At 46.8% G+C, this 11,945-nt stretch overlaps 4 protein-coding genes across 4 annotated transcripts; 2 read left to right on the top strand and 2 right to left on the bottom strand.

Moving 5' to 3' along the window:
* The first annotated feature begins 366 nt into the window (after window positions 1–366).
* Window positions 367–1,256, top strand: LOC142111690 (uncharacterized). Its single transcript, XM_075193848.1, has one exon. It carries the CDS (start codon window positions 398–400, stop codon window positions 1,232–1,234), a length of 837 nt encoding a protein of 278 aa, XP_075049949.1. The 5' UTR covers window positions 367–397; the 3' UTR covers window positions 1,235–1,256.
* Window positions 1,257–1,734: 478 nt separating this feature from the next.
* Window positions 1,735–2,138, bottom strand: LOC142111676 (histone H2A type 1-like). The gene has a single exon (XM_075193836.1). The coding sequence runs from the start codon at window positions 2,125–2,127 to the stop codon at window positions 1,735–1,737; it is 393 nt and encodes a 130-aa protein (XP_075049937.1). The 5' UTR covers window positions 2,128–2,138.
* Window positions 2,139–2,403: 265 nt separating this feature from the next.
* LOC142111744 (histone H2B 1.1) lies at window positions 2,404–2,856 on the top strand. Its single transcript, XM_075193897.1, has one exon. The coding sequence runs from the start codon at window positions 2,429–2,431 to the stop codon at window positions 2,807–2,809; it is 381 nt and encodes a 126-aa protein (XP_075049998.1). The 5' UTR covers window positions 2,404–2,428; the 3' UTR covers window positions 2,810–2,856.
* Window positions 2,857–3,342: 486 nt separating this feature from the next.
* On the bottom strand, window positions 3,343–3,783 carry LOC142111749 (histone H3). Its single transcript, XM_075193901.1, has one exon. The coding sequence runs from the start codon at window positions 3,779–3,781 to the stop codon at window positions 3,371–3,373; it is 411 nt and encodes a 136-aa protein (XP_075050002.1). The 5' UTR covers window positions 3,782–3,783; the 3' UTR covers window positions 3,343–3,370.
* Between the last annotated feature and the right edge of the window lie 8,162 nt (window positions 3,784–11,945).

The raw sequence follows: 11,945 nt of genomic DNA, 5'->3' as shown, positions 1-11,945 counted from the left end.
ATGGAACATCTGTGTAACGTGACAGTCTCACAGGAGTCTGAAGGTTTAAAAAGGTAGAAATAAGACGTGAGAAGTGAAACATGACATAAAAAGAGAAGTAGGAAGGTTTACTCTGCTCAGTCACTGGGGGATCCGGGAGCTTTCTTTGGGCGCATCCACGTATTTGATCATAAGTTAAGATACAGAGAGGAGATTTAGGGAGATGGGGGTGTTGTGTGTATTTTCAGTGTATTTGCCCGGGGTTCCTCAATATAAAAAGTCTACACACGACGAAAGGGCGTCACAATGTGCTGATGAAATAAAGGACAACGAGCCGGTATTATTACACTTCATATTAAACTCATTTCTTTCAGCCATAGAAACACAAAGCGGGAGCCGACATTCTAGAACGGCGTCCATGAGGATAATGGGCGTGGTAACAATACCCCCGGAATCTGCGCACATGATTGGCTCTTCACCACAGCCAATGGCTTCGCATTCCTGGGCTCTATATAACAACTCAGTTGATGATTATCTGCATGTAAAAGTTTTGTTTCTATTTGGTGCACGGAAAATGTCAGAGACAGCTCCAGCCGCAGCGCCCGCTGCTCCAGCAGAGGCCCCCGTCAAGGGAAAGCGTCAGCCGAAGAAAGCAGCTGCAGGAAGCTCCAAGAAGGGCAACAAAACGTCCGGTCCAAGCGTGTCTGAGCAGATTGTAAAATGCGTGTCCGCATCCAAGGAGCGCAGCGGTGTTTCCCTGGCCGCCCTGAAGAAGACCCTCGCTGCTGGAGGTTACGATGTGGAGAAGAATAACAGCCGCCTGAAAGTGGCGCTCAAGAGCTTGGTGACGAAAGAGACCCTGATCCAGGTGAAAGGCAGCGGCGCCTCCGGTTCCTTCAAGCTCAACAAGAAGCAGCTGGAGAGCAAGGATAAGGCAGCTAAGAAGAAGGTGGCGGTGGTTAAACCCAAGAAAGCGGCAGCCAAGAAAGTGCCCAAGTCCCCGAAGAAGTCTCCCAGCGCAGCCAAGAGCCCGAAAAAGGCCAAGAAACCGGCAGCAGCCAAGAAAGCAGTAAAAAGCCCTAAGAAGCCGAAACCTGCTGTGAAACCCAAGAAGGCGGCCAAGAGCCCGGCTAAAAAGGCAGCTAAGCCCAAAGTGGCTAAGAGTCCGGCTAAAAAGGCAGCTAAGCCCAAAGTAGCCAAGAGCCCGGCTAAAAAGGCAGCTAAGCCGAAGAAGGCTGCTCCTAAGAAGAAGTAACTTGGAGCCGCACTCCTGTCAATCACACAAAGGCTCTTTTCAGAGCCACCCACTCGGTCTCGACAGAGCTATATAGTATATATCCCCCTCCACACACTTTTCTGTTACTCTATGGGGGTGGATGTGTGCGCTATGAAGCGGAGCTCTAGAGTAGCTGTTTCTTTCCGGCGGTGGTGCGAGAAAAGAGATTATAGCCGTATATACTGACTCCTGCCGTCTTATTATAAGGTGTCTGCAGCTTGTTTAAACGTAACGTCAGTGCACCGTGACAGTGCCATATATGGTTCACTTTTGTTTAATAGACGACACCGCCAATCTGGATGGGGGAGTTTAGTTCAACTGTGTCCGTTATTTAACGAGCATTACAATGTAACCTCGTCTAACTCAAGTTAACACACAGCTAAAGCGTGATGTTATAGTCGTGGATCAGCTCTTTAGGGACGGGGTGGGTGGCTCTGAAAAGAGCCTTTGTGTTGTGGGGACAATTATCCAGCAGGAAATTACTTGCTCTTGGTCGGTTTATGGCTCTCGGTTTTCTTGGGCAGTAGGACGGCCTGGATGTTGGGCAGGACTCCTCCTTGGGCGATAGTCACCCCACCGAGTAGCTTGTTGAGCTCTTCATCGTTGCGCACAGCCAGCTGTAGGTGACGGGGGATGATGCGGGTCTTCTTGTTATCACGGGCGGCATTCCCAGCCAGCTCCAGAATCTCAGCAGTCAGGTACTCCAGCACCGCTGCCAGATACACCGGGGCGCCAGCTCCCACACGCTCCGCATAGTTCCCCTTCCTCAGCAGACGGTGAACGCGACCGACCGGGAATTGGAGACCGGCTCGAGATGAGCGAGTCTTGGCCTTAGCACGGGTCTTACCGCCCTGTTTGCCTCTTCCAGACATTTCAACTTATGTGTAAGTCAACCTACAACAATAAGGCTATCTGTCCCGCCTCCGTATATTTATACGCTGTAGGGACAGACACCCTTCTCTCATTGGTCCGCTATCAAATTAGCTAGTGCCGCTCAAGTTCAAACAAACACCAATCCGCAGCAGCGGGTGGGATTTGACATCGCACAACATCCAATAGTGCACAGAGCAGACTGTGGGTCTCATTTACATGGGCTGCCTATAAATAGAGCGGCTGTGGGAGAGATCAGGAACAGTTTCTGCACATTGTGATTGGGATCGTTTTGTCGCTATAATGCCTGAACCAGCCAAGTCTGCCCCAGCAGCCAAAAAGGGCTCAAAGAAAGCCGTCACCAAGACCCAGAAGAAAGATGGCAAGAAGCGGAGAAAGAGCAGGAAGGAGAGTTATGCTATTTATGTCTACAAGGTGCTGAAGCAGGTCCACCCCGACACCGGCATCTCCTCTAAGGCCATGGGCATCATGAACTCCTTCGTCAACGACATCTTTGAGCGCATTGCTGGAGAAGCTTCCCGCCTGGCTCACTACAACAAGCGCTCCACCATCACCTCCAGGGAGATCCAGACCGCCGTACGTCTGCTGCTGCCCGGAGAGCTGGCCAAGCACGCCGTGTCCGAGGGCACCAAGGCCGTCACCAAATACACCAGCGCCAAATAATTCACCCGTGATATCCTGAGACCACAAAGGCTCTTTTCAGAGCCACCCACCTTCTCTCTGATCGGGCTGTATTCACATTCCCTGTAAGTCATGGATAACAGGTTTTCCTATACTGTACCACCACCATCCCCTGTACGAATGTTTATTACAATACATACAATTCTACCAGCCAACGTTCTAAATAAGCCGACTTCAATTTAATATTTTGTCTGTCTTGCAGCATCTATTTAACGGCTTGTAGAATGAATCAGCTCTCGCCCATTGGGTAACCCAGACGTACTTTAGTTACTCTAGGAACCAGTATAGACCCAGGCAATGTTTCGTCCTGCACCGAAGGGAGAACTGTTGTTAAAATGAATTTTAGGGACGTTACAGTAACACTTAAAAAAACGGGATAACTTTTAAAACAGGTTTTAGATCTCAACATGTATAAAGCACCCGCCCCTCCCAGGTCATATCATGTCGGAAAGCTGGGTAGATGGGAGGATACAGCTCGTTCGAATGCGCATTTGGTGGCTCTGAAAAGAGCCTTTGTGCTGTGTACGTAGGAGGGACGAGTATCTATGCTCTCTCCCCTCGGATCCTGCGGGCCAGCTGGATGTCTTTGGGCATGATGGTCACTCTCTTGGCGTGGATGGCGCACAGGTTGGTGTCCTCGAAGAGCCCCACCAGATAAGCCTCGCTGGCCTCTTGCAGAGCCATGACTGCTGAGCTCTGGAAGCGCAGGTCGGTCTTGAAGTCCTGGGCGATCTCACGTACTAAGCGCTGGAAGGGCAACTTGCGGATCAGCAGCTCGGTGGACTTCTGGTAGCGGCGGATCTCTCGCAGAGCAACAGTGCCGGGACGGTAGCGGTGAGGCTTCTTCACGCCGCCAGTAGCTGGGGCGCTTTTCCTGGCAGCTTTGGTCGCCAGCTGCTTGCGGGGAGCTTTCCCGCCGGTGGACTTGCGAGCGGTTTGCTTAGTTCTAGCCATTATTCAAAATTATAATGAATATTAAAGACGGCAGCTTAACAATCTTATTTATACATAGCGCTGCACGATGATTGGATGAGTTAAGCATGCCCCCCTCCTTTGATTGGCTTAAATAAACTGTGGACTATTTCAAATTAACCCGCCAGTAGTAACGTACTTCCCAGATCAACGGTATACTAAGTCTTATTAGCAACTCGGGAATGAAAGGATTTGAGCGGGAAAGCATTACTTTGTTTCCACGCAGCGTTCAAACAGATGTTCTATTTACTGTGTGGGGAAAACAGCCACCATTAACCCCATGCTCACCACCAGTTATTGGGATCCGCCGATCATTTCTTGCCACCGAACAGCCAGAAATTGCAGTCAACACTTTCTTCACATTTTAGTTTTTTCTTATTTTTATTGGTATTCTCTTAAAACTAAGCCGATATCAATCCATCACACAAGTACCCAGCAACATCAATAAAGGTCCAGTACCCGTTGGAGTCCCCCTGTTCTCTGAAATATGCCAGTCACACTTCTCCAAAATGCTCCACGTGTATAGTATAACCATGTATGTCACCGTGCCATTAGAATATGGTCTCTCAGGGTTATATCATATGACAAAAGGTTTCCCTTTCTGAGGCAGGTGATAGCTTGGCAAATAAGGTTGCTTTTGGGCCAGTCAGTAAGCTGGCAACAAACATGGGCTATGCGTTACCCTGGTATCCTCACAGATGCCAAGCAATATAGAGCAGACAGATTACCTTTTATCCAGAGACACATAAAATAACACAACTTAAGTTTTCACATGTAACATAATTTGTGGGCAGTGTTAGAGCACAGTTACAATCTTTTTGTTCCTTTTTAAGCTAAACTGTGGTCATCATAAACACGCACAACTCTTTGTTCCCTCATGCTCCCCTCCCCTTCTCATATACCCCTCCTCCACTCCATGCAGTCCTTCCATTCCCTCTCCTTTATCTACCCTCTGTCTCTCACCATGGGGTATATTTAAGAAAGCATGATAGTGCTCTTACCGGCAAATTAAGCTTCCTGGGTGTCCTCCGCAAATTTATGAAAAGTGCATTGCAGCAGATATCGTGGATATCTGCTGCTTTGCACTCCTCTTCGTTTTTAGGAGTAGTTGACATTCAACAGTATGGTGACTGCTCCCAGCTGAAATCTAACAAGTTCCGAAAAAATCCAATGCTGTCATCTCTGCTCCGAAGAGCAGAGCTGGACAGCGCATGTGTGGAGGGATCACAGGATCCCTCCCTGTCACTTACAGCTCTATCTATGCAACGATAGTTGCAGAGACAGAGCAGGGATCTCTGTGCGCATGTGCAGTTCTTCGAAATGCACATGCGCAATTGAAGGATGAAGAGAACGAGGAGTAAATCCGGAGACAGCGCTTCCGAAGAGGGGGAGTAAGTATGATTTTTTTTTTATCACAGAAAAAGCAGTTTTTCGAAACAGCTGTTCCTATGATCTGTTGTTCATAAATTTGAGAAATAGTTCAATCCTTATCCATGCGATAAGGATTGATAACTATTTCTCACTTTTGCCGATGATTGATAAATGTGCCCCATGTCTCCTTGCTCAAGTCCTATACCCATCCTCACCCCCAGCTCCCCCCGTCCTACCCTAATCACAACCCACCTCCCCGCTCAAGTAACCCTGCCAATCTCATCCATATCTCCCCACTTCCCTCCCTCGCTTTCTCCTGTGCCCTCTGGAACTGCAGTGTCATGTGCAATAAACTGCCCTCTGTCCGCAACCTCTTCATCTCCATCTCTCTTAGGGGTCTATTATTACCCTTCGCTTTTTCAGTATAAACTTTTCAATCCCCATCCCATAGATGCGGATTCAAAAGTTTCTCAAATTTATTAACTCTCCGTTGGTGCCCCCTTTGGTTCCTTCCACTTACCTTGTCTTCCGATCAGCACCTGTAAGACAAGAGAGACAGCACAATGACAGCCCTTCCCAACACCTCTGTTACTTACCCGATCCAGAGGGACCGCTATGGAACTCACCACACCGGACGTTACCTTAGACCGACCACTCTCACGTCCTGAGACGCTGTGCCCCACCGGCCTGCGCCCGCGGCCGTTAAGCCCGCCTTGTCCTGAACTTGGGTGCCCTTCCGGACGGATGGATGGGGTTCTATAAACCGCTCCAGAACTCTTCTTAGTACCTACTTAGGAACCGAGTGTTCCGTACTCTACGTCAGGTCCTAGCGTCCTGCTAAAAGAGTAATTGGTACTCACTTGTTCCGCGCAGGAAACTCAGCTTGACCCGCCTTCTTCGGGTCTTCCAGGCTCTCCAACCGCCGGCGCCTCTTCTCCTGTTTGGCGCTGTCAAAGGCTGCTTTGCGGGGGCGCTCTTAGCCCTTACAAGGGCTCCCCACCGACGATCTCTGCTCCGGCGTCTTGCTTGAAGTCTTCGGGCATCAGGGTAGCTCACAGCCCTTACAAGGGCTCCCTAACGCTTCCGCCGCTGCTGGACGTCTGGACGCGACGTCCTCCTACTTCCCCTCCGCCGCCGCACAGCCCTCGCGTTGGCGCCCAGCGACAGAAAAAGCCGCGGACACACTGACGTCATCAGCCGTTGCCGCGAGCCCTGATTGGCTAGCGGTGGCACCAGTAGTTTGAATGGCCGGAGGCGAGCCAGGATTGGTTCGCCGACCCGGCCGCTGATTGGCCAGCAGCGGGAAGTAAGCCGGGATTGGCTCATTTGCCCGCTGCCACCGGGACCTTTCCAGGGAGGAATGAATACTCACCGCTGGACTGGTGAGTAGCTTTGTCCTGCGCCTCCCTCTCGGCCGCCTTGTCGCCGGGGCACTTCTCCACACTGCTCACCCCTCTTTCAATCCCTTTGCGCATGCTTCGACCGGTGACCTCGGGCATGCGCACAGAAATCCCTGAATGAAGAACATGCGGAAAGTGACATGGAGGGATCATGTGATCCCTTCACACATGCGCTGTGCAGCTCTGCTCTTCTGAGCAGAGCTGTTTTCAGTGAAAGTTTTCAATCATGTTAATGTTCGCCAGCTTCAGATGGCGTATATTAACATGGTTGAAAGCTAAGTTTCGGTCACTGTTGCATAGAGTTACTGAGCACTTCCCATGCACTGTTATGGGGAGTGCTCAGTAAAACGATGAGAGATGCAAAGCAGCAGATATCTGAGATATCTGCAGTGATGCTAGAATAATACATAGTAATTTAGCCGATAATACCCGAAAACTGTTGTTTTCGAGGATTTACCGCTAAATTAAAAGACGGATAGCTTTGATAAATAGGCCCCTCTACCTTCTAGCCATCACTGAAACTTGGCTCTCTTTTTACGACACAGCTTCCCCCAATGCTCTCTCCCATGGGGGCATATACTTTAACCCATTCCACCAGACCGGATGACCCTCCAGGAGATGGAGTATTGACAGTACCGTAACTAGCCATTTTAGTGCCCTGGGCGAGACAGGGAACCGGCGCCCCCCATCTAAGTGGGAGTGCCAATCATCGAGTGGGCCTGATCAACCTTCTGTGGGGGCATGGCTAGCGCTTTACAAGTTCTAGACCGCACTGAAGCCCCCTCCCTCCCCATTCTTCTCGGTCTGGCTTTGTAAGGATCTTTATGTAATAAGCCTCCATAGAATCAAAGTACTTTAAATGCAGCTATCACATGCTAGCTGTATAAAAATTAATTGGTTATTAAAATAAAACTCACTGAAACAAATTAAAACATAAATGTAACGGTACCATCTGTATCACACTGCCCAATCATCACACTGTGCCCTCCATCACAGTTTATCCTTTATCACACCGTGCCATGGAGCCATCTTTATCACAGTGGCCCCCTTATCACCATCACACGAAATGAATATATATATATATATATATATATATATATATATATTATTATATTCATACATACATATATACACACACATACAATATAAAGAGCCTCCTAGTGTCCGCCATACCTTACAGAGAGCATTCCTATGACCACCATACTATACAGAGAGCATTCCTATGACCGCCATACTATACAGAGAGCATTTCTATGACCACCATACTATACAGAGAGCATTCCTATGACTGCCATACTATACAGAGAGCATTCCTATGACCACCATACAATACAGAGAGCATTCTTATGACTGCAATACAGATAAATACCTCACCTGAAATTAAATCAAATAATTGGCTGGAATAATCATATGACTGGATGGTTGCCACTAACATTACTAAGTGATGCTAGTAAATCAGACAATTCGCTTATACAGTCACATGACCGGACGGTTGCCATCAACATCGTTAGGCGACGTCAGCAAATCAGATTATTGGCCGGATCTTCAGCTCTTCTTGCCTGTTAGGACGCTCCCTGTTCTCTCTGGCTCCCTTGTGCACATCGTTATCCTGTGTTACCTGTTCCACGACCAAGACCGGAGGTACATGTATATCTCATGCTCCTGATGAAGTCTTGAGTTGTGCAAGACGAAACGCGTTGAGCTGTATCCAGTGTATTGTCCAGTACCTCATGTGAGTGCTTTTATTACATTTTATTAAATTTTTTATATGCATACCAAAATATCTTCCTTTTTTTCAATCTTATGCAATTTCGCCATCTGGATGAGTTTGTGACTGTGAAGTCATTGGTGTTGCACATGTTCTAATTTTATCCAGAAGTGGGATACTTCAGGATATATGGTACGCAGACTTACATGTTTTTCTGTGTTGCACTTATATGGGTGTCATATAAATTGGTAATATTGGGATACCAATCCCACACACCCCATAGGATTGTGGGGTTATTGGTGATACTGCCCCTACCAAAAATACCACAGAGTTATACTATGTTTGCTCTTTCCGCATTTTTGTACTGATCGGTGGAGTTCTGGAGGACTACAAGTACAGCAAAGACTACTCCACTATTTCCCAACAAGACCCAACGCTATTTTCCTCACGGTACGCATGTTATTGCTCTATCCCATGTTGCATATTTAATATACCACTGAAAGGCGCCCTGCTTGTATTTCTGTTGCAGTAATCCAATTTGTCCGGACTAACCATCTGACGCCAGGCTATCGAGGCTGCCACTCTTACAAGAGTCAAGTGATCTTTATATATTGTGGATACGGGACTTTATTGTCATAAACTGTGTATATGTATGTGTGCATATATACATATTTTATTTTATTTTATTATACCACTTTTAAGTGATCACGCTGTGGTGATCAGCGCCTGATATATCCTCTATTTGTTTTCCAATGTGTGTGTATATATATATATATATATATATATATATATACACACATATATACACACACATACAATATAAAGAGCCTCCTAGTGTCCGCCATACCTTACAGAGAGCATTCCTGTGACCTCCATACAATACAGAGAGCATTCCTTTGATCACCATACAATACAGAGAGCATTCCTATGACCCCATACTATACAGAGAGCATTCCTATGACCACCATACTATACAGAGAGCATTCCTATGACCGCCATACTATACAGAGAGCATTTCTATGACCACCATACTATACAGAGAGCATTCCTATGACTGCCATACTATACAGAGAGCATTCCTATGACCACCATACAATACAGAGAGCATTCTTATGACTGCAATACAGATAAATACCTCACCTGAAATTAAATCAAATAATTGGCTGGAATAATCATATGACTGGATGGTTGCCACTAACATTACTAAGTGACGCTAGTAAATCAGACAATTCGCTTATACAGTCACATGACCGGACGGTTGCCATCAACATCGTTAGGCGACGTCAGCAAATCAGATTATTGGCTGATGCAGTCACATGACCGGACGGTTGCTATCAATGTCGCTGAGTGACGTCAGCAATTATGGGAGGATTTTCCCATTTATAAAGCCAATTAACACACACCCCGGCTTGCCTCGAAAAAGCCTCTTAGCGAAACGCGCGTCGGCGGACGCTGCGTCTGCTACTCATGATAGATTTGGATTGTGAAAGCATTTAAGATTATCTAGAGAGACAACCAACTACTAAGTAGCTATGAAATGATGCTCATTAGATATAGCGCTTTTTCATTGAAGTAATGTGTGAATGAGAATTCCAAAAAAGTAGCTCTGTATGAATGATATCTATACTAAGGAACAAGTAAATATATACTAGATAGAAAATCAGTCCCTAAAACGTGGGGAAGTGACCAATGATCCCTAAAAGGGAGAGTGAATGAAGTTTTGAGTATTATATACATGTACCAATGACAATAATTGAGCTATACAAATACTCTAGAAATAGACATTTGGGGAAAAAAACTTTTACTCAATAGTAATGGTTTGATGTGGATTGGATTAACAATTCCCACTGAAACTTTATAAATAAGCAACTTCTGTTGCTGCAGTAATTGAGCAACATTAGCTCTGAATAAATATCACTTGTTCTGAAATACAAAAATACTTCTTACCAAACAGACTTTAAAAAAAGTGGACCTGTAAAGTACAACTAGAAATGGATAACTGAGTTCTATATTTCACTATATTTCAAGGGTCCCGTATAATACGTTCATACCATATATAGTGACTATTGGTACAATATAATATATCACTTATAGGACGTCATGCCGCCAATGACCAAAGGTGGCAGACATCCCAGTTAATCCAATTTGTTCTCTTTAGTACATTTAGAAGTATCAGCTATACTTCAGAGTAGCAGCGCAGCAAGGTATTTTTTCCTGTTTCTACCTTCTTAACAGTACATATTAACCTGGTAAATACAATTCACATTCTATTTTAATATTTCGCTACAGGCCTACGAGAAAACACTCTCCATATAATAAATAAATAATATACTTTTGAATGCAAATTAATAAAGTTATATATTTAAAAAAATTCTGGCCATTAGAGTGCCTCTATTCTAAGACACACTTTTCTTTTTCTCCTTTTTTGTCAATTGTTACCTCGCCAGCTGACTGATACTGAGGGCCGCGACTTGCATGTCCCTTGCAGCGAAGTCCATACCTTCTTGCGGTGGTTCCTGGTGAAAACCATGGGCGTGTTAGACTCTGCGCCTCAGTACTCAGTAGCGCCAACTGCTGGCAGGTATCATCAATTCCACCTAGTGATTCTGACAAACGTAGTCTCTCCCTGACCCCTAGTTGGTTTGTGGTTAGGTCCCTAGTAGATCCGCTGGTAACAGTGTAAGAGTGCCCCACCATAGCCTCACAGTTGGAGTTGGTGGGAGGCTGGGTAGTGTCATTACAGGTGACGTTAGGATGCACGGAGTCAGGAGCTAAGGAGAGGAGTGATCAGGTGAGTAAAACACTAAGTCCCCTTTTTCAGAACGGGCTCCCACCTTTTGGTGGGTGGAGTACTTGGGCGGGATTGTTCCTAGGCCCTCGTACTCTCGGCGCCTAAGTATTAGACTAGAGCAAAATAAGGTGTCGGCAGCCGGGGTAGAGTCAGTGTCTCTGACTCGCAGCCGTCACCTCGGACATTGCCCTTTCGTCGAAGGGTAGTAGAGCCTCCAGTTTGTTTCCCCGTGCAAGGGTCGTACCGGTGGCTTGCAGGAGGAGGAGGAGGAGCAAGGCGAGCCTCAGATCATGGGAGGTGGTTTTCCATAGTATTCCCTCGGGATCAGGTGAGTAACTGGGGGTGGGATAGGGGATTGTGCTGCGCGCTTTGTACCATTTTTAGCACCCCTTACATTCTTCTCCTGCCCTCCCCTCTCACCCAAATCTAGCTTTCCTAGGTGCAATCTAGATGCTCTTGACCCCACTACTTTCTCCTCCTCTCTCGATCCTCATGCCACCGCGATTCTCCGAGCCTGCAAGAAGTGTCCCGGCCGTCTCCTCGGCGACCGGGTTGTCACTTACTGGTTCGCCCCGGCCGTTTCCTAGACAAGAGTGGGGACGTTGTGAGTGATAGCTCCGCGTCCCGACATTAGGGGCAGCCGGGCGCGTGCGCTAGTACTTGAATTAATTAATTAATTAAACAGCTCCTGGGGCCGATTATCATGCTGTCCTCTGTGTTTTGCCATTGATCAGTCTCTGTATATAAGGCATGGATGGCTTAGCCTCCCTGACGGTTATAGTTCCAATTTTCTGTGTATTAGCCTGGTGCTGTGCTTGAACAAATATTTTTATTAGGCTTCCTGTGTATGACCTTTGGCTTTGTTCTTGTGGACTT

Source organism: Mixophyes fleayi, assembly GCF_038048845.1.
Source record: "Mixophyes fleayi isolate aMixFle1 chromosome 4 unlocalized genomic scaffold, aMixFle1.hap1 SUPER_4_unloc_4, whole genome shotgun sequence".
Taxonomy (NCBI): Eukaryota; Metazoa; Chordata; class Amphibia; order Anura; family Limnodynastidae; genus Mixophyes; species Mixophyes fleayi.
This window is presented reverse-complemented; position numbering and strand designations above follow the sequence as displayed.